Source organism: Pleurodeles waltl, chromosome 11 (assembly GCF_031143425.1).
Source record: "Pleurodeles waltl isolate 20211129_DDA chromosome 11, aPleWal1.hap1.20221129, whole genome shotgun sequence".
Taxonomy (NCBI): Eukaryota; Metazoa; Chordata; class Amphibia; order Caudata; family Salamandridae; genus Pleurodeles; species Pleurodeles waltl.
Window position 1 is genome coordinate 985,583,895 of NC_090450.1, and position 20,361 is coordinate 985,604,255.

At 51.8% G+C, this 20,361-nt stretch overlaps 1 protein-coding gene across 7 annotated transcripts in view; it reads left to right on the forward strand.

The window, feature by feature from the left end:
- Nucleotides 1-20,361, forward strand: part of ARVCF (ARVCF delta catenin family member) — a 442,211-nt gene that overhangs the window by 381,247 nt on the left and 40,603 nt on the right. For all 7 annotated transcript variants that reach the window (XM_069215286.1, XM_069215288.1, XM_069215290.1 and 4 more), the window contains 4 exons: nucleotides 3,082-3,209; nucleotides 5,323-5,473; nucleotides 7,234-7,426; nucleotides 18,716-18,827. In XM_069215286.1, the coding sequence (XP_069071387.1) occupies nucleotides 3,082-3,209; nucleotides 5,323-5,473; nucleotides 7,234-7,426; nucleotides 18,716-18,827 (584 nt within the window). The remainder of the gene's footprint in view (nucleotides 1-3,081; nucleotides 3,210-5,322; nucleotides 5,474-7,233; nucleotides 7,427-18,715; nucleotides 18,828-20,361) is intronic.

A 20,361-nucleotide genomic window follows, 5' to 3' on the forward strand; every position in this document is an offset into this window, starting at 1 on the left:
CGGTGGCTTCAGCCTCTGGGGTCCGGGCTCCCAGGGGGTCGTGGCCGGTGGCTTCAGCCTCTGGGGTCCGGGCTCCCTGGGGGTCGTGGCCGGTGTCTCCAGCCTCTGGGGTCCGGGCTCCCTGGGGGTCGTGGCCGGTGTCTCCAGCCTCTGGGGTCCGGGCTCCCAGGGGGTCGTGGCCGGTGGCTTCAGCCTCTGGGGTCCGGGCTCCCAGGGGGTCGTGGCCGGTGGCTTCAGCCTCTGGGGTCCGGGCTCCCTAGGGGTCGTGGCCGGTGGCTTCAGCCTCTGGGGTCCGGGCTCCCAGGGGTTGTGGCCGGTGGCTTCAGCCTGTGTGCGCGGACGGGCCTGGGGGTCGTGGCTCCCAGGGGTTCGTGGCCTGTGGCTGCAGCTAGGAATGGCTATTGGACCCAGGGGGGCGGTGGCCGAGGGCTGAGGGGGGTCATAGGGCAGAGTAGGCAGGGTAAAAAACTGTACACATGCAGACATTGGGGCAGAGCAGGCAGGGAGGACACTGCACATGCAGGCATCGGACCAGAGCGCAGGCAGGGAGGACACTGCACATGCAGGCATCGGACCAGAGCAGGCAGGGAGGATGCTGCACACAGAGGCTTTGGGCCAGAGCAGGCAGGGAGGACACTGCACATGCAGGCATCGGACCAGAGCAGGCAGGGAGGATGCTGCACACAGAGGCTTTGGGCCAGAGCAGGCAGGGAGGACACTGCACACACAGGCTTTGGGGCAGAGGAGGCAGGAGCCGAAACTGCACACACCGGCATTGGGGCAGAGCAGGCAGGGGAGGAACCGCTAGTGGTTGTGCGCCGTGCACACGCAGGCAGTGGGCCAGAGCAGGCCGGGGAGGAATGTTGGTGCTTGTGCAGCTTCGCACAGGCAGAACTAGGCTGCAGACGCAAGCAGAGCTGATCTCCGCACCGACACCACAGAGTGCTATGGAGCTCCGTATATAGGATTATGGGTATTATAATGAGGGCCACTGAAATTATGCATTTCTGCAGATTCACCACATTTGCCTCATAATAAATCTGCTGCATAAATTGTAGATTTTATCAGAAAATAACACTCGTTTCTAGATCAATGGGCGCATCAGTTCCTAAAATGCATCGACGTGTTGCCGCACAATGGCAACCCCCTCAGGAAGGTTGAGTGGCCGCCTTCAGTAGTTTATCGCTCAATTTGAGTATCCAAGCGGTACTAACGAGGTAAAAACTTTGCTAAGACAGTGTTTCCAAGAGTGAAAACGATAGAAAAATGAAGTAATATTGCCACAAACATTTGCCGCATTGTGCTACATAATTTGCCTTTTCTTGCCTCATAATTTAGTCATCTCTGCCGCATAAATCCAGTGGCGCCGGTTATAATCCATGCAATAACTGTATACAAACCTACATCTCATTTCTCATGTGTGCCCTTCAGTGGTCATTAACTTGTGAACCTGATATGAAATCTAGTTATTTACTGCTGTGACCAGAGGTATTTTAAGGATTACAGCCGCATAAAGCAAAGGCTTTCGTGGTAGTCGTGAGCCGGCACGGTTGGGTTTGGGGGCCAGTACACGTTAGAACTGCCGAAATTGCTTGCGGGATAACCCTTAATGGCAGCGTGGGATAACCCTTGATGGCAGCTGTAAGGAGGGTGATTTCTCAGTGGGGGGGGGGGTGAGAGAATCAAACCTTAGTTTCTATTTTGCAATAAACGAGGCAAAACGGAATCCCTGTGAGTCGCACGGGAAAATAACGTGTATGTACCATAGAGAGGGTTTGATCCCCGGGCCTGAGGTCCGTTGACCTCTGCGGACGCCGAAAGGATGCTCCAGTTGCCATGGAAACTGCCGTGTTACCCTGAGCAGTATCCGTGACCTTGCCTTCCACACGTGAGGGTCGAGGACGGTGCTCCTGGAGGAGCTCTGGCGCCATCAGGTGGATACTCTTGGGAACTGCTTCTGTTGCAAATTCTAATGTGCGGAAACGTAATTTGGGCATTTGCAAATGCTGTTTATTTCATTCTTTTTACGCTCAAATGAAATTGTAAAGATCCCCGCAGAAGGCCTGTATCTTACTACTTTGTATTCTGAATGTGTTTTTTTTTTCTTAATCGCCTTAACATAGTTTTCTTGGCATGCACCCTAGCCCGGTCCATATAATTTGGGATGAGAATGTTACTTCATTCAGTTTTTTCTCTGTTTTTTTATGGTTTTTATTTTTAAATAAGCCTTTGCCCACACCCACGACATCCTGCTACGTCTGGCAACCTTGAGGTTCACTAGTGGTATTTATTAGGGAGCCTGTCCTTCCCCAGTGTTAATCTGCATTCTGGAAGGTTCTAAATTCTACAGGGATATCTAAACATTCTGTTTTTTCTCTATTGTCCTTGCTCAGCACAAATGATTTTGGTTTCTCTCCTGATAATCAATCAATCAATGTATTTGTAGAGCACGTCTGTTCACCCGTTGGGGTCTCAAGGCGCTTGGGGGAGGAGGGCAGAAGCGAAGGTCAGAGGGATCAGGTGAAGAGCCAAGTTTTGAGGTCCTTTCTGAATTGTGATAGAGTGGGAGATATTCTGAGGTGGATAGGAATGGAGTAGACTCTGGGGGTCATTCTGACCCTGGCGGCCGGTGACCGCCAGGGTCACCGACCACGGGAGCACCGCCAACAGGCTGGCGGTGCTCCCAAGGGCATTCTGACCGCAGCGGTTCAGCCGCGGTCAGAAAGGGTAAACCGGCGGTCTCCCGCCGGTTTACCGCTGCCCCATTGAATCCTCCATGATTCAGACACCCCCTACCGCCTCCGCCGTCCGCCAAGGTCTGAATGACCCCCTTTGTGTCCTACGGATAGCCTCTTCTGCCACAAAGTAAGACAGATCAGTGGGTTTAGAAACCTGCTGGAGTTGCTGGTTTAACATGTCTGAGTCCATGCAGTGTCGCCTGGAGCTTCTAGGTTTAGCCTGCTGGGTAATGGTTGCTGTGTGGCCAGATTTACATAGCACATAGACACCCTGTGGGGATTATTCTGCACTGTTTAAGTACAGCTTCCGTCATTACTAACTGTGATCCGCTGTTTCTTGCAGGCTTCGAGTTGCTATATCAGCCAGAGGTGGTGCGGCTTTACCTCTCCATCCTGACCGAGAGCCAGAATTTCAACACCTTGGAGGCTGCGGCGGGCGCTCTTCAGAACCTCAGCGCAGGCAACTGGACGGTGAGGAGGACGGGGGTTGGGAGGGCAGAGATGAAGGGGGCTCTGACAGGTGGAGAGTGGGCTCTAGTGGATGGGCTGTGGCCAGTGCTTCATTTATTAAAAAAAAAAAAAAAATTAAGGGCCGGAGCCCTCACAAGGAGGCTCCTTCAGCTCTCACCACCCATTGCCTCTGCCAATGACAGTACAGACACAGCTACTAACCTTTGCACTCTTAAAAGTGTGATAATATAGACTGTTCCAGGCCCCCAAAACTATAAGCATGGATTGAGCAGCGGGTATCAGTCATTTTCAATGTATTGAATTATAAACAACTGCTGTTGTGCTCATCTCAAGAGGAGATAAACAGGCACCCGTGTTTCAAGCTGCCATAGGTTCTGGTGCTTACAGTTAAGTGCCGGTGGCGAGCACTGGAAACCACTGGCTCAAATTAAGCACTGGCTGTGGCTGACGGTGAGTGGGCCGTGGGAGGCGTGAGTGGGCTGCGGCAGTCACCCTGCAGAACCTGAGCTCAAGTGGATGGTGAGTGGGGCTTCTGAGAAGAAGGAATCAAAGGGGGCTCAGACGGTGGACTTTGGTGCACAGCGAGTGGGCCCTGGTTAGCTGCGAGTGTGCTGCGTGTGGTGAGTGGGCCGTGTCAGACGGAGTGTTTTTTTCCAGGCTGGGCTGTGAGACCGCTGTCACGGGCGACGAGTGGGCTCTAGTTAGCTGCGAGTGTTCTCTGGTGAGTGGGCTGTCTAAGACAGTGTGTGGGCTTTTCCAGGCCGGGCTGTGGTGTCTGTGCTCTGACGGGCATTATTTGGCAGTGAGGAGTGCACCGCTCAATCTGGAAGAGGGCAAGTGGACGGTGAGTGGGCCTTTTCGAAGGAGGTGTATAAGAGGGGCACTGGAGGGTGCTGAGTGGGTTGTGGCAGGCAGTGAGCGGGCTGTGGTGGGCGAAGTTTCAGGAAGATGGGCCTTACACAAGTGATTAATGGGTTCTGGCAGGTGGTGAGTGTTCTGGTGGGTGTTGAGTGGGCTTTAGAAGACTTACTGTGGTCATGGGTGGTCATTAGGATGTGGCAGGCAGTAAATATGCTGAGACAGCCAGTAAGTCTGCTGTGGCAGGCAGTTTCTAGACAGTGGCAGGCAGTGAGAAGGCTGTGGCTGTTGGTGAGTGGGTTGAGGTGGACTGTTTTGCGTGTGGTGGATGGTGAGTGAGGCTGTGGAGACAAGCATGGCTGTGGTTGGCGGTTAGTAAAGGTTTGGCTGACGACAAGTGGTGCCCTAGTCGTCATTGAGTGGGGGATCTTGATGGTGGAGGCCGGGGCTCCGGAAAGCTCCCAGACGGGCTCCCATGAGATGGGCTTTGACGTGTGGCAAGTGAGGCTCTCACAGATGCTGAGTTTAGTTATTGAGGCTCTGATTGGTGCTCTGGGGAAGAGAAGGTCTGAGCTGCAGACCCCATTTGTTGGTCTGTGACATCAAAAGTGGGGCTCTGACAGATGCTGAGTTTAGTTGTGGCAGGCTCTGATTGGTGCTATGGAGAAGAGCAGGTCTGAGATGCAGACCCCATTTGTTGGTCTGTGACAGCAGAAGTGTGGCTCTGATTGGTGCCCCGGGGAAGAGAAGGTCTGAGCTGCAGACCCCATTTGTTGGTCTGTGACAGCAGAAGTGGGGCACTGACAGATGCTGAGTTTAATTCTGACAGGCTCTGATTGGTGCTCTGGGGAAGAGAAGGTCTGAGCTGCAGACCCCATTTGTTTGTCTGTGACAGCAGTACCGGTTCTGGTGGTGAGTGAGACTCTAGCAGTGGGATGGCTTTTGGTGGGCGCTTGAAGCACTCTGGTGGACTGTGAGGGGGCTCCGCTGGGCAGGAGGCTGGCCTGTGAGTGGCATGAGTTCCTAATCACACCTTTTCCAGGTCCAGGGAGGTTGGCAGATGGGCACCTCCTGGAACCATCTCGTGCAGGTGGCAGAAGGTGGGACTTTGGGGTACACCCTCACACAATGAGAGTTGAGGGCGGTTGTGGGTGAAGGGTGAGAGGGGTGCCCCCACGCCCTGCCCTCACACAGGAGGACAGCTCCAGGGAGGTTTGCAGCTGGTTAATGCCTGTACTTTCTTCCCCTCCATCAGTGGGCCACCTACATCCGGGCCACCGTGCGGAAGGAGCGTGGCCTGCCCGTGCTTGTAGAACTCCTCCAGTCGGATTCGGACAAGGTGGTGCGAGCCGTGTCCATAGCGCTCAGAAACCTCTCCATGGACCGGCGCAACAAGGACTTATTAGGTGTGGATTAGATGCATCAGGTGGACAATTGCAAGACTGAGCATCAGTGCCATCTGTGAACTGACACCCCTGGCCCTAGCCACTGCAGCTCTCCCTGTCTTCCCTAGTCTGCTCAGCTGTCCCTGTGCCCTAGCTTGCGCTCCCTGTGCCCTTGCTGCTCAGCTGTCCCTGTCCGTGTGCCTTAGCCTGCGCAGCCACCCGTGTGCCTTAGCCTGCGCAGCCACCCGTGTGCCCTAGCCTGCGCAGCCACCCGTGTGCCATAGCCTGCGCAGCCACCCGTGTGCCATAGCCTGCGCAGCCACCCGTGTGCCCTAGCCTGCGCAGCCACCCGTGTGCCCTAGCCTGCGCAGCCACCCGTGTGCCCTAGCCTGCGCAGCCACCCGTGTGCCCTAGCCTGCGCAGCCACCCGTGTGCCCTAGCCTGCGCAGCCACCCGTGCGCCCTAGTCTGCGCAGCCACCCATGTACCCTACCCTTCCTGTGAGTATCCCTGTGCCCTAGCCTTCGCAGCCACCCATGTGCCCTAGCCTTCGCAGCCACCCATGTGCCCTAGCCTTCGCAGCCACCCATGTGCCCTAGCCATTGCAGCCACCCATGTGCCCTAGCCGGCACAGCCACCCATGTGCCCTAGCCGGCACAGCCACCCATGTGCCCTAGCCGGCACAGCCACCCATGTGCCCTAGCCGGCTCAACCACCCATGTGCCCTAGCCTGTGCAGCCACCCTTGCGCCCTAGCCTGCTCAACCATCCCAGTTCCCCAGCTTTTCTGTGCCTTAATATCCTTGTGCCCTAGTGCGTTTCTACCCAAGCTTCCCTTGTCCAAAGCTTACTGTGCCCCAACCTGCCTGTGCCCAAACCTCTTTGCCCTAGTCTCTCTGTGTGGGAACCTACCTGTGCCTGAGTCTTATTGTACCCAACACCCACAGCGCCCTCGCATACCCCCCTCCCTGTTTCCTAGCATTCTGTGCCTGAGCCTTCCTGTACACTAGTCTTTCCGTGCCCTAGTCTCCCTGTGCCCGGGTCTCCCAGTGCCCTAGCCTTTCTGTACCCGAGCCTCCCAGTGCCCTAGCCTCCCAGTGCCCGAGTCTTTGTGCCCGAGTCTTTCCGTGCCTGGGTCTCCCTGTGCCCGGATCTTCCCGTGCCCAGATCTCCCTGTGCCCTAGGCTTTCTCTAAACGGGTCTCTCTGTGCCCTAGCCTTTCTGTACCCGAGCCTCCCAGTGCCCTAGCCTCCCAGTGCCCGAGTCTTTGTGCCCGAGTCTTTCCGTGCCTGGGTCTCCCTGTGCCCGGATCTTCCTGTGCCCAGATCTCCCTGTGCCCTAGGCTTTCTCTAAACGGGTCTCTCTGTGCCCTAGCCTTTCTGTGCCCAGGTGTCCCAGTGCCCTAGCCTTCCTCTGCCTGGGTCACCCAGTGCCCTAGCCTTCCTGTGCCCACGTCTTCCTGTGCCCTAGCCTTTCTGTGCCCGGGTCTCCCAGTGCCCTGGCCTTTCTATGCCCAGACCTCCCAGTGCCCTAGCCTTTCTGCGCCTTAGTCTTTCTGTACCCTATCCTTTCTATGCCCGAGCCTCCTGGTGCTGGCCTGACCCGCTCCCCTCCACCCCTCCCCGATCACTAAACCCAGGGGTTTCTTTCACAAATGAAACCTGCCATAGTAGGTATCACAAGCAGTGAAAACTCTCTGTGTTCTCTCCTCTAGGTCGTGTTCGAACCACAGTTGGTTTTGGCGGCTTAGAAAAGTTTCAATAACTACATCTCTGTATTCCAGGGAGCTACGCCATGGATGAGCTGGTGAGGAACTTGCCAGGTGGGCAGCAGAGGCCTGCCAAGAACCTGGAGGAGGACACCGTCGTGGCGGTGCTGAACACCATTCACGAGATCGTCACCGACAGCTCAGAAAATGCCCGGTCCTTGATCCAGACCCAGGGCGTAGAGAAGCTGGTGACCATCAGTAAGTCCAGGTGAGTCTGTGCCGGCTGAAGCGAGATGAGCTAAAACATAGCCTGACCCGCCACAACCTGGTGTGCACTGCAGCGTACTAACAGAAAGCGAAACTCATTGCAGCCTAGTCTCGGTGGCAAACTAGCTAACAGCAAACCTTAATGCAGTCTATTAATTGAAAGTAAGTTGAACTGTGATATATTAATAGAAAGGCAGTGACTGGCAGAAATCAAGTACGATTTGAGCGTTCAAGGAGAAAGCAAAATAAGCTGAAATACACTGGGGAGAAAATGTACTACAGCGTATTCATTGAAAGCAACACCTGCTGCAGCGTACCAGCAGAAAGCAAGAACCACTGCCGCGTACTAGCAGAAATCAAAACATGCTGCAGCGTGAGGAGAAAGCAAGAACCACTGCAGCGTACTAGCAGAAAGCAAAAATGCTGCAGTGTACGAGGAGAAAGCAAGAACCACTGCAGCGTACTAGCAGAAAGCAAAACATGCTTCAGCGTACCAGCAGAAAGCAAGAACCACTGCCACGTACTAGCAGAAAGCAAAAATGCTGCAGTGTTCGAAGAGAGAGCAAGAACCACTGCAGCGTACTAGCAGAAAGCAAAACATGCTGCAGCGTGTGAAGAGAAAGCAAGAACCACTGCAGCGTACTAGGAGAAAGCAACACCTGCTGCAGCGTACCAGCAGAAAGCAAGAACCACTGCAGCGTATTAGCAGAAAGCAAAAATGCTGCAGCGTGCCAGCAGAAAGCAAGAACCACTGCTGCGTACTAGCAGAAAGCAAAAATGCAGCAGTGTACGAGGAGAAAGCAAGAACCACTGCAACATACTAGCAGAAAGCAAAACATGCTGCAGCGTGTGAGGAGAAAGCAAGAACTACTGCAGCCTACTAGGAGAAAGCAACACCTGCTGCAGCGTGTGAGGAGAAAGCAAGAACTACTGCAGCGTACTAGCAGAATGCAAAACATGCTTCAGCGTACCAGGAGAAAGCAAGAACCACTGCATCGTACTAGCAGAAAGCAACACATGCTGCAGCGTACTAGGGGAAAGCAAGAACCACTGCAGTGTACTAGCAGAATGCAAAACATGCTTCAGCATACCAGGAGAAAGCAAGAACCACTGCAGCGTACTAGCAGAAAGCAACACATGCTGCAGCGTACTAGGGGAAAGCAAGAACCACTGCAGCGTACTAGCAGAATGCAAAACATGCTTCAGCATACCAGGAGAAAGCAAGAACCACTGCAGCGTACTAGCAGAATGCAAAACATGCTTCAGCGTACCAGGAGAAAGCAAGAACCACTGCAGCGTACTAGCAGAAAGCAACACATGCTGCAGCGTACCAGGGGAAAGCAAGAACCACTGCAGCGTACTAGCAGAATGCAAAACATGCTTCAGCATACCAGGAGAAAGCAAGAACCACTGCAGCGTACTAGCAGAATGCAAAACATGCTTCAGCATACCAGGAGAAAGCAAGAACCACTGCAGCGTACTAGCAGAATGCAAAACATGCTTCAGCGTACCAGGAGAAAGCAAGAACCACTGCAGCGTACTAGCAGAAAGCAACACATGCTGCAGCGTACCAGGGGAAAGCAAGAACCACTGCAGCGTACTAGCAGAATGCAAAACATGCTTCAGCATACCAGGAGAAAGCAAGAACCACTGCAGCGTACTAGCAGAATGCAAAACATGCTTCAGCGTACCAGGAGAAAGCAAGAACCACTGCAGCGTACTAGCAGAAAGCAACACATGCTGCAGCGTACCAGGGGAAAGCAAGAACCACTGCAGCGTACTAGCAGAAAGCAACACATGCTGCAGCGTGTGAGGAAAAAGCAAGAAACACTGCAGCGTACTAGCAGAATGCAGAACATGCTTCAGCGTACCAGGGGAAAGCAAGAACCACAGCAGCGTACTAGCAGAAAGCAACACATGCTGCAGCGTACCAGCAGAAAGCAAGAACCACTGCAGCGTACTAGCAGAAAGCAACACATGCTGCAGCGTACTAGCATAAAGCAAGACCTTCTGTAGTGCACTAATGGAAGGGAAAGCAAGACCTTTTGCAACATACATGCTGGAAGCACTTAGTGCTGCAGCATAGTAACTGAAAGCAATACCCACTGCAGTATACCAGCAAAATGCAAGGCTGCTGTGTACTAGCAGAAAGAAAACATCTGCTGCAGTGGAGTAAAACTTGGAGATTTGCAGTGCGGATTTTGACCTGGTATGGGAACAGAATCTGCCCTTCAGTGTTCAGTACTGCCTGCTGAGTGTTCTAGATCAAGGGACCTCACCCTTCTAATGTTTCTGGGGTTGTCTGCAGCTTTGGACATCCTTGTCCGCGTGCTGCACAGCAGGTGGTCAGCACTTGCAACAAAGCGTCCTCTTTCTTGTCGGACTGTCAGGTTGAGAGCAGTTTGATGGGTGGGGGTGACCATCACCCCTTGCCTAACCATGTCCAGTTTAACTCTGGGTTCCAGTCTCCCCCCTCTGTTACTCAATATTTATGTTCAGCATTTCCATGAGCTCCTTTGTGCGTAGAAGGTGAAATTCCACATCTACAAGGCACTCGGGTCGTTATTCCACTGCCTGGAAATCCTGCGCTGGACTCGAGCACTTTGAAGGAGGCTTTTGGAGAAGTCCATCACTAGATGGACAACAACTCTCAGAGCCTTAATTCGGCAACACCTCAGGTTTTTTTGTGGTCGGAAGAGATCTAGATCGTCATAAAAAGCGACAGGGATAAGTACAATTTGTGCAACTTGACGGTGTAGAAACACCATTGGAGTAAAGCCCTTGGGTGTCAGATGGGACTGAAAGATGTTTGTGGTCGGACAAACACGGCCGTAGCTCCATCCGGGTCCTATCCCCGGGCTCCTCAGGTGTGTGACTACCTACATGGAGCGCATAGAGAGTTGCAGGGGCGCTCGTAAGGGCATCAGTCGACTGTTGACATTATCTGTCTCAGCTACTAAATGTGACCCTTCCAAGTGCCACGTAATTATTACTCTGCACCTGCACAGTTGTTAACAATTACTGCGGTATTCAAATGTCTCCATCTCCAGGCGGCATGGACTGACTGCCGGTGATGGTCATTGTGATGTAGGTTCTCACGCTGATTGACAGTTCCATTTGCCAATCAGCCCCAGAGTACCTTGGAGTGTGTCTTTCTACAACCCAGTTGTCAAGCTTTCCTTACTAAAGCCGAATGCACCCCCTTATCGGTTACAACACAGAGACGTTACTCCCTTTCAGTAACAGCCTTGGACACTCATGTTTAAGTTACAGCCTTGATCTGCTATGACCGGTCTTCTGCTGAGCATGGTTTCCCCGGCGTCTTTAGCACAGTACATAGCTGTCGTTGAAGACTTACAAATGCAATCTCTGCTGGATTGTATAAACACACAGCAAGAGGCCTTGTAGCGCATGCGCAGTGAGACCCGCTACAAGTGGCATGAAGGGGGGCTCTGCCCACTCCGTTCTCTATGGCAACATCTTCGCTTGGTCAGTTTGGGTCATTCCAGCTCTCCTACCCAACAACCACTGTCCCGGTCAGTTTACGGTGACAAGCGTTTCTGTGTTATGTTATTTGCTGGAATGTTCTCTTACTGGGTAGTTTGTGTAATGCAGCGTTGACCCATTACTGGCCTCAATATGCAGATTACGGTCTGCACCTGGTGATAACCCAGCGGGGTCTCCTACTGACGGAAGATTACTCCCGAGTCGTCTTTGGTGTTGGTGTGACGTTTCGAGGACAAGGTTGCCCTTCCTATGGAGAGGGGGTGATGGTTGTGTGGGGTTTGCAGCCTTCCAGCCTCAGTCACCTCTGGTTGAGTGTTTGACTCTTTCGCCCTCTGCCTGTGCACTGGCAGCTGATGGTCTCCTGGCACAAGCTTGGTTCAGAGGGATCTCTTGTGGTTAGTGGGTGTTGTGTGCTACTGGTGGCGGTGTGTAACAGGAGCGGGTAGCTGTTTTAAGTGGAGAAGTGTGGCACAATGGTTAGAGCGGCAGACCCTGAAGCAGAGATCTGGCCCGGGACCAGGGTTCAATGCCCGCCCGGCGGGTCTTGGGCTCAATTCCCTTGGACCAGATAATTCTCGCCTCGGTGCCTAATCTAATTTATGGGTCCCACTCTGTAACTCTGGGCAATAGCTTGCTTAATCTCCACAACGGCCCTTACAGCGCTTGGATGCCTGGCTTCACCCTGGGGCTGTCCAGGAGTGGGTGCCTCACAGGGAAAAGCCAGGAGGGGTTCCACAGCGGTATGCGTACAGCGTCTTGAGACCCTAACGGTGAGTAGTGCGCTATACAAGTGCAAAGTTTACGTTTACTGCTGATCTAGTCCAGAAAGGAAGTATCTTGGTGAGGGATTACAATCAGGTATTGTTGACTTGTCCTTGTTAGGCTGCATGGAATATAGCTTTTGGCTATCGCCAGATGTCCTGAGTGTTGAGTATTCTTGTGTGATTAGGCCCTAACCCTGTTCCAAAGTTTACCTTTTTTTATCAATTCTTAAATCCATTTTCCACAAAGATGCTTGAGCTGGCATCATACTTAGCTTCTTTTCTTAATCTCTTTCAGTACTTTTGTGTGTGTTTCCGTATCTTGCCATTTCACTTATTTGTTTTATATTCGGGCTTTCCCTTTTAGCATCAGAGCCTCGGTAACGGAATAATTTGTCATTCAGATGCCACCTTTTCTCTATCAATAGCACTTTTGGTACCATTTTTTACACACTAGCGCCCTCCTGTGGTAATTTATGGTGGGAACCTAAAGCAGGTACAACACCCTTAATAAAGTACTAAATCTGTTCCCATTGGCTACTCCTCCTCGATTCCCTTTCCTGATCAGAGATGGAAGTCTTTTCTCCTCCTGTTTGACAAAGTCTGTCAGTAGATACTATCACCTATTATGAAAGAGTTTAGTCTGTTTAATTGAGGCTCTGTCTTCATGTTTAAGTTTAATCCTGCTGGATGTGTGTACAGCCAGACCAGCCTCTGTCTTCCAAACCTCCTTTTCTAAACAGGCTTCAAATGGGGGCTATAGCTGACATTTCTAGGCTCTGAGACATTTTAAGTCGGTTCTTAATCAGACCACCCCCTCGCAGCCGCAGGATTTATTTAGGTAATACTATAACTGACGGCTCTAACCCAGTTGGAAAAAAGAACTTCTGTCTTCGAAAGCTTCTGTTTTTTGGGGCTCTCCTCTATGTGAATGGGGTTCTAGGTCTGATTCAGTCTCTAAGTGAGGGGATTCAGGGTCTCTCCTATGTGTGAATAGGTCCTGGGCCTGACTCGGTCGGTCTGCGAGTGGGTTCAGGGTGGCTCCTCTGTGAGCAGGTTCAGGGTCTCTCTTCTGTGTGAATAGGTCCTGGGTCTGTCCGTGAGCAGGTTCAGGGTCTCTCCTCTGTGTGAATACGTCCTGGGCCTGACTCTGTCTGTCTGCGGGTGGGCTCAGGGTGGCTCCTCCGTGAGCAGGTTCAGGGTCTCCCCTCTGTGTGAATAGGTCCTGGGCCGGACTCGGTCTGTCTGCGGGTGGGTTCAGGGTGGCTCCTCTGTGAGCAGGTTCACGGTCTCTCCTCTGTGTGAATAGGTCCTGGGCCGGACTTGATCGGTCTGTCTGCGAGTGGGTCAGGGTGGCTCCTCCGTGAGCAGGTTCAGGGTCTCTCCTCTGTGTGAATAGGTCCTGGGCCTGACTCGGTCGGTCTGTCTGCGAGTGGGTCAGGGTGGCTCCTCTGTGAGCAGGTTCAGGGTCTCTCTTCTGTGTGAATAGGTCCTGGGCCTGACTCGGTCGGTCTGTCTGCGAGTGGGTCAGGGTAGCTCCTCCGTGAGCAGTTTCAGGGTCTCTCCTCTGTGTGAATAGGTCCTGAGCCTGACTCGGTCGGTCTGCGAGTGGGTCAGGGTGGCTCCTCTGTGAGCAGGTTCAGGGTCTCTCTTCTGTGTGAATAGGTCCTGGGCCTGACTCGGTCGGTCTGTCTGCGAGTGGGTCAGGGTGGCTCCTCCGTGAGCAGGTTCAGAGTCTCTCCTCTGTGTGAATAGGTCCTGGGCCTGACTCGGTCGGTCTGCGAGTGGGTCAGGGTGGCTCCTCCGTGATCAGGTTCAGGGTCTCTCCTCTATGTGAATAGGTCCTGGGCCTGACTCGGTCGGTCGGTCGGTCTGTCTGCGAGTGGGTCAGGGTGGCTCCTCTGTGAGCAGGTTCAGGGTCTCTCTTCTGTGTGAATAGGTCCTGGGCCTGGCTCGGTCGGTCAGTCTGCGAGTGGGTTCAGGGTGGCTCCTCCGTGAGCAGGTTCAGGGTCTCTCCTCTGTGTGAATAGGTCCTGAGCCTGACTCGGTCTGTCTGCGAGTGGGTCAGGGTAGCTCCTCCGTGAGCAGGTTCAGGGTCTCTCCTCTGTGTGAATAGGTCCTGGGCCTGGCTCGGTCGGTCAGTCTGCGAGTGGGTTCAGGGTGGCTCCTCCGTGAGCAGGTTCAGGATCTCTCCTCTGTGTGAATAGGTCCTGAGCCTGACTCGGTCTGTCTGCGAGTGGGTCAGGGTAGCTCCTCCGTGAGCAGGTTCAGGGTCTCTCCTCTGTGTGAATAGGTCCTGGGCCTGACTCGGTCGGTCTGCGAGTGGGTCAGGGTGGCTCCTCTGTGAGCAGGTTCAGGGTCTCTCTTCTGTATGAATAGGTCCTGGGCCTGACTCGGTCAGTCTGTCTGCGAGTGGGTCAGGGTGGCTCCTCCGTGAGCAGGATCAGAGTCTCTCCTCTGTGTGAATAGGTCCTGGGCCTGACTCGGTCGGTCTGCGAGTGGGTCAGGGTGGCTCCTCCGTGAGCAGGTTCAGGGTCTCTCCTCTGTGTGAATAGGTCCTGGGCCTGACTCGGTCGGTCAGTCTGCGAGTGGGTTCAGGGTGGCTCCTCCGTGAGCAGGTTCAGGGTCTCTTCTCTGTGTGAATAGGTCCTGGGCCTGACTTGGTCGGTCTGTGAGTGGGTCAGGGTGGCTCCTCCGTGAGCAGGTTCAGGGTCTCTCCTCTGTGTGAATAGGTCCTGGGCCTGGCTCGGTCGGTCGGTCAGTCTGCGAGTGGGTCAGGGTGGCTCCTCTGTGAGCAGGTTCAGGGTCTCTCCTCTGTGTGAATAGGTCCTGGGCCTGACTTGGTCGGTCTGTGAGTGGGTCAGGGTGGCTCCTCTGTGAGCAGGTTCAGGGTCTCTCCTCTGTGTGAATAGGTCCTGGGCCTGACTCGGTCTGTCTGCGAGTGGGTCAGGGTGGCTCCTCCGTGAGCAGGTTCAGGGTCTCTCCTCTTTGTGAATAGGTCCTGGGCCTGACTCGGTCTGTCTGCGAGTGGGCCAGGGTGGCTCCTCCGTGAGCAGGTTCAGGGTCTCTCCTCTGTCTGAATAGATCCTGGGCCTGACTCGGTCTGTCTGCGAATGGGTTCAGGGGGACTCCTCTATGTGAATGAGTTCTAGGTCTGACTCTGTCTGGCTGTGAGTGGGTTCAGGGCGTCTCCTATATGTGAAAGGGTTCTAGGTCTGACTCAGTCTCTCTGTGAACAGGTTTAGGGTCTCTTGGTCTCATTGTGAGTAGGTTCATTGGGTTTATTCCACATAAACAGACTCTGGGCCTGACTCAATCTCTCTCTAAGCGGATTCAGGGTTTTTCTTCGATGTGAATAAATTCTAGACCTGACCAATGTCTCTGTGGGCAGATCAGCATCTCTCCTCTGTGTGAATGGGTTCAGGGCCAGGCTTGGTCTCTCTCTAAGCAGGTTCAGGGTATGTCCTCTATGTGAATGGGTTCAGGGCTTGGCTTGGTGGATTCTAGGCCTGACATCTGTCTGTGAGCAGATCAGCATCTCTCCTCTGTGTGAATGGGTTACAGGGCCTGACATCTCTCTGTGAGCAGGTCAGCATCTCTTCTCTGTGTGAATGGGTTACAGGGCCTGACATCTCTCTGTGAGCAGGTCAGCATCTCTTCTCTGTGTGAATGGGTTACAGGGCCTGACATCTCTCTGTGAGCAGATCAGCACCTCTCCTCTGTGTGAGTGGGTTCTGGGCCTGACATCTATTTGTGAGCAGGTCAGCATCTCTCCTCTGTGTGAGTGGGTTCTGGGCCTGACATCTCTCTGTGAGCAGGTCAGCATCTCTCCTCTGTGTGAATGGGTTCTGGGCCTGACATCTCTCTGTGAGCAGGTCAGCATCTCTCCTCTGTGTGAATGGGTTCTGGGCCTGACATCTCTCTGTGAGCAGATCAGCATCTCTCCTCTGTGTGAGTGGGTTCTCGGCCTGACCTCTCTCTGTGAGCAGGTCAGCATCTCTCCTCTGTGTGAGTTGGTTCTGGGCCTGACTTCTCTCTGTGAGCAGATCAGCATCTCTCCTCTGTGTGAGTGGGTTCTGGGCCTGACCTCTCTCTATGAGCAGGTCAGCATCTCTCCTCTGTGTGAGTGGGTTCTGGGCCTGACATCTCTCTGTGAGCAGGTCAGCATCTCCTCTGTGTGAATGGGTTCTGGGCCTGACATCTCTCTGTGAGCAGATCAGCATCTCTCCTCTGTGTGAGTGGGTTCTGGGCCTGACATCTCTCTGTGAGCAGGTCAGCATCTCCTCTGTGTGAATGGGTTCTGGGCCTGACATCTCTCTGTGAGCAGATCAGCATCTCTCCTCTGTGTGAATGGGCTCTGGGCCTGACATCTATTTGTGAGCAGGTCAGCATCTCTCCTCTGTGTGAGTGGGTTCTGGGCCTGACATCTCTCTGTGAGCAGGTCAGCATCCCTCCTCTGTGTGAGTGGGTTCTGGGCCTGATATCTCTCTGTGAGCAGATCAGCATCTCTCCTCTGTGTGAGTGGGTTCTGGGCCTGACTTCTCTCTGTGAGCAGGTCAGCATCTCTCCTCTGTGTGAGTGGGTTCTGGGCCTGACATCTCTCTGTAAGCAGATCAGCATCTCTCCTCTGTGTGAGTGGGTTCTGGGCCTGGCATCTCTCTGTGAGCAGGTCAGCATCTCCTCTGTGTGAATGGGTTCTGGGCCTGACATCTCTCTGTGAGCAGGTCAGCATCTCTCCTCTGTGTGAATGAGTTCTGGGCCTGGCATCTATTTGTGAGCAGATCAGCACCTCTCCTCTGTGTGAATGGGTTCAGGGCCAGGCTTGGTCTCTCTCTAAGCAGGTTCAGGGTATGTCCTCTATGTGAATGGGTTCTGGGCTTGGCTTGGTGGATTCTAGGCCTGACATCTCTGTGAGCAGGTCAGCACCTCTCCTCTCTGTGAATGGGTTCTGGGCCTGACGTCTCTCTGTGAGCAGGTCAGCATCTCTCCTCTGTGTGAATGAGTTCTGGGCCTGGCATCTATTTGTGAGCAGATCAGCACCTCTCCTCTGTGTGAATGGGTTCAGGGCCAGGCTTGGTCTCTCTCTAAGCAGGTTCAGGGTATGTCCTCTATGTGAATGGGTTCTGGGCTTGGCTTGGTGGATTCTAGGCCTGACATCTCTGTGAGCAGGTCAGCACCTCTCCTCTCTGTGAATGGGTTCTGGGCCTGACGTCTCTCTGTGAGCAGGTCAGCATCTCTCCTCTGTGTGAGTGGGTTCTGGGCCTGGCATCTCTCTGTGAGCAGGTCAGCATCTCTCCTCTGTGTGAATGGGTTCTGGGCCTGGCATCTCTCTGTGAGCAGGTCAGCATCTCTCCTCTGTGTGAATGGGTTCTGGGCCTGGCTTGATTGGTCTGTGAGTGGGTTTAGCATTGATTCCTGTGTGTTGTGAGTGTGCCACAAGCCTTACTCCCCTTTGTGATTGGTATCTGGGTCTGACTCCTAATCTTCATGACTGGTACTTAGGTCTGACTCCTCTTTGTGAGCGAGTTCAGTTCAGAGAGTGACTCCTCTTTGTGAGTGAGTTCAGTACAGAGAGTGACTCCTCTTTGTGAGCGAGTTCAGTTCAGAGAGTGACTCCTCTTTGTGAGCGAGTTCAGTTCAGAGAGTGACTCCTCTTTGTGAGCGTGTTCAGAAAGTGACTCCTCTTTGTGAGCGTGTTCAGAGAGTGACTCCTCTTTGTGAGCCAGTTCAGAGAGTGACTCCTCTTTGTGAGCGAGTTCAGAGAGTGACTCTTTGTGAGCGAGTTCAGAGAGTGACTCCTCTTTGTGAGCGAGTTCAGAGAGTGATTCCTCTTTGTGGGCGAGTTCAGTTTCAGAGTGACTCCTCTTTGTGGGTGAGTTCAGTTTCAGAGTGACTCCTCTTTGTGAGCGAGTTCAGAGAGTGACTTCTCATTACGACCGGACTGTGCATCCGACTTCTCTGTGAGCGGTCCAGAGCGTGACGTCTGTTTTTAAAAGGCAGCAAATGTTACAGCTGCTCTTTGTGAGTTCTCGTTCTCTGTCGTCATCTTTGTGAGCGAGCTCCGGGTCTGACATCTCCTCTAGATTATCAAGTTCTGGATCTGCCTCTTTGTGAGTGGTCTGACTCCTCTTTGCGATTGGGTACCAGGCATGACTCCTCCTCCTTGTTAGTGGGTTCCAAGTCTGACTCCTCTCTGTGATTGGGTGCCAGGTAAGACTCCTCCTCTTTGTTAGTGGGTTCCAAGTCTGACTCCTCTCTGTGATTGGGTTCCAGGCATGACTCCTCCTCTTTGTTAGTGGGTTCCAAGTCTGACTCCTCTCTGTGATTGGGTTCCAGGCATGACTCCTCCTCTTTGTTAGTGGGTTCCAAGTCTGACTCCTCTCTGTGATTGGGTGCCAGGTAAGACTCCTCCTCTTTGTTAGTGGGTTCCAAGTCTGACTCCTCTCTGTGATTGGGTACCAGGCATGACTCCTCCTCTTTGTTAGTGGGTTCCAAGTCTGACTCCTCTCTGTGATTGGGTACCAGGCATGACTCCTCCTCTTTGTTAGTGGGTTCCAAGTCTGACTCCTCTCTGTGATTGGGTGCCAGGTAAGACTCCTCCTCTTTGTTAGTGGGTTCCAAGTCTGACTCCTCTCTGTGATTGGGTACCAGGCATGACGACTCCTCTTTGTTAGTGGGTTCCAAGTCTGACTCCTCTCTGTGATTGGGTACCAGGTATGACTCCTCTCTGTGATTGGGTACCAGGTATGACTCCTCCTCTTTGTTAGTGGGTTCCAAGTCTGACTCCTCTCTGTGATTGGGTGCCAGGTATGACTCCTCCTCTTTGTTAGTGGGCTTTGGGTCTAACGCCTCCTTTGTGTGAGGTGTGAGCGGACTCCTGGTCTGACCACTCCGCTCTGTAATTAAGGTCTGGGTCTAATTCCTCCTTTTTGTTAGTGGGTTCCAAATAGGACACTTGTCTGTAATTAGACTCCAGATTTTATTCTTTATTTTTTTTCTTTTTTCTTTTTTAACCTCATTAGCCAGTCGCAGCGGGAAGTGAAGGCGGCGTCGCATGTCCTGCAGATGGTCTGGAGCTACAAGGATCTGAGGAACGCTCTGCAGAAGGATGGATGGAGCAAAGCCCACTTCCAGGTACGGATGCTTCTATTTCAGAGCCGCACAATTACTTCTCTCTGAAAGTATCTAAATCTACTGTATGTCTAATTTGTCTCCTTTCCTTGGCATTCTGCCTCCTTCTTACATCCTCTGTCTCCTTTTTGATCCATCCACCGTTCTCCTTCTAACTTTCTCGTTTTCCCTGCTATGTCCCTTTTTGTTTTCTTGTTTGCCCTGTATCTCTTGCATCCATCTTTCTCACCTGCTTTTGTTGCCTCTATCTCGTGCTTTTGTTTCTTTTATTCATATCGCTCTCTCGTCTCCTTTTTAGCATCTCTTCCTCTGCCTGTGTCTAATTGTTTTTCACGTATGTTCTTTCTCTCACCCTCTGACTCCCACTTTTCTCTTTCTGCCTCTCTCCATCTCAACTCCTTGCCTCCTCTTTTGCTCTTTATTTCTTTTCTGTGTATTTTTCTGTATCCCCCCCTTCTTTTTCTGTTTCTCGAGATCTGTCTTCCATATTTTTCTGACTACATAGTTTTCTTTTCCTGTCCTCAGCCATCTTTTTTCCATTCTTTCTATTACTTTTTTGCCTTTCTCTTCATCTATTCTTTTCTGAAAACTTTATTTTCAGTCAACACATAAAATATGATTAACAGTCACTATATCTACATTTAAAAAAAATGACACCCACTTACTCCTCACCCGCCACATATACATTCTTTTGGTTCCGCGATCCCCCTCAGTCTCCTGGTAAGTATCGTTCTACTAATAAGACTTTCCTACTTCACCGTCTACTTATCTAGATCTATTGTGACCCTTCCTCTGATATATGGTGGATTCAGTAAAAGCATCACATACAGCCATAAGGTTACTAATAGTAGTGAATTTAGTGACCTATTTAACATTCTGAACACACAGTGGAGACCTATGCTGTTAAGTTTGAGGGCCCCTTATGGTAAAGTATTGGGAAAATTGAAAACATTTAGTATACTTAAAAAATAAAGAAAAAAAAATGCTATATTTTGAAGTTAAATATATTTTTTTTCTAAATGTATTTCATATGTGGAATAATATAATCACATGGTACAACATTTCTAACCTAATTTTAAATGAAAAATGTCATTATTTTGAATATGAAAGAATATATATATATATTTTTTTGCAATTTAATTTTGAAAAAATTGTACTTGGGTTAAACAAAAATATATTGATTTATCATGAATTTGCAATTATGTATGGAATTAACTGGAATTTAGTAATTATATATCACTATGATATGTATATATTTCAATTTTAAAAAAGGGTACCGACCTATATTAAAATGAATAATTCTTTTTTTGTAGAATTGTTCTAGCATTAAATGAAATGTATTTATATTCTTAAACAGATTAAGTTTTAATTTAAATATCTACCTCCATTATTTTTGGGGCCACTGAATTAATGCGATAGTGTGGCTGCTGCATTTTTTGGCATAATTTTAGAATTGAAGCTTTTGCCACATAATCCATCATCTGTTGCATAACCTGCAGGCTGTAGCAAAAAAAAAAATTTCTAGCTCATTTGGTTG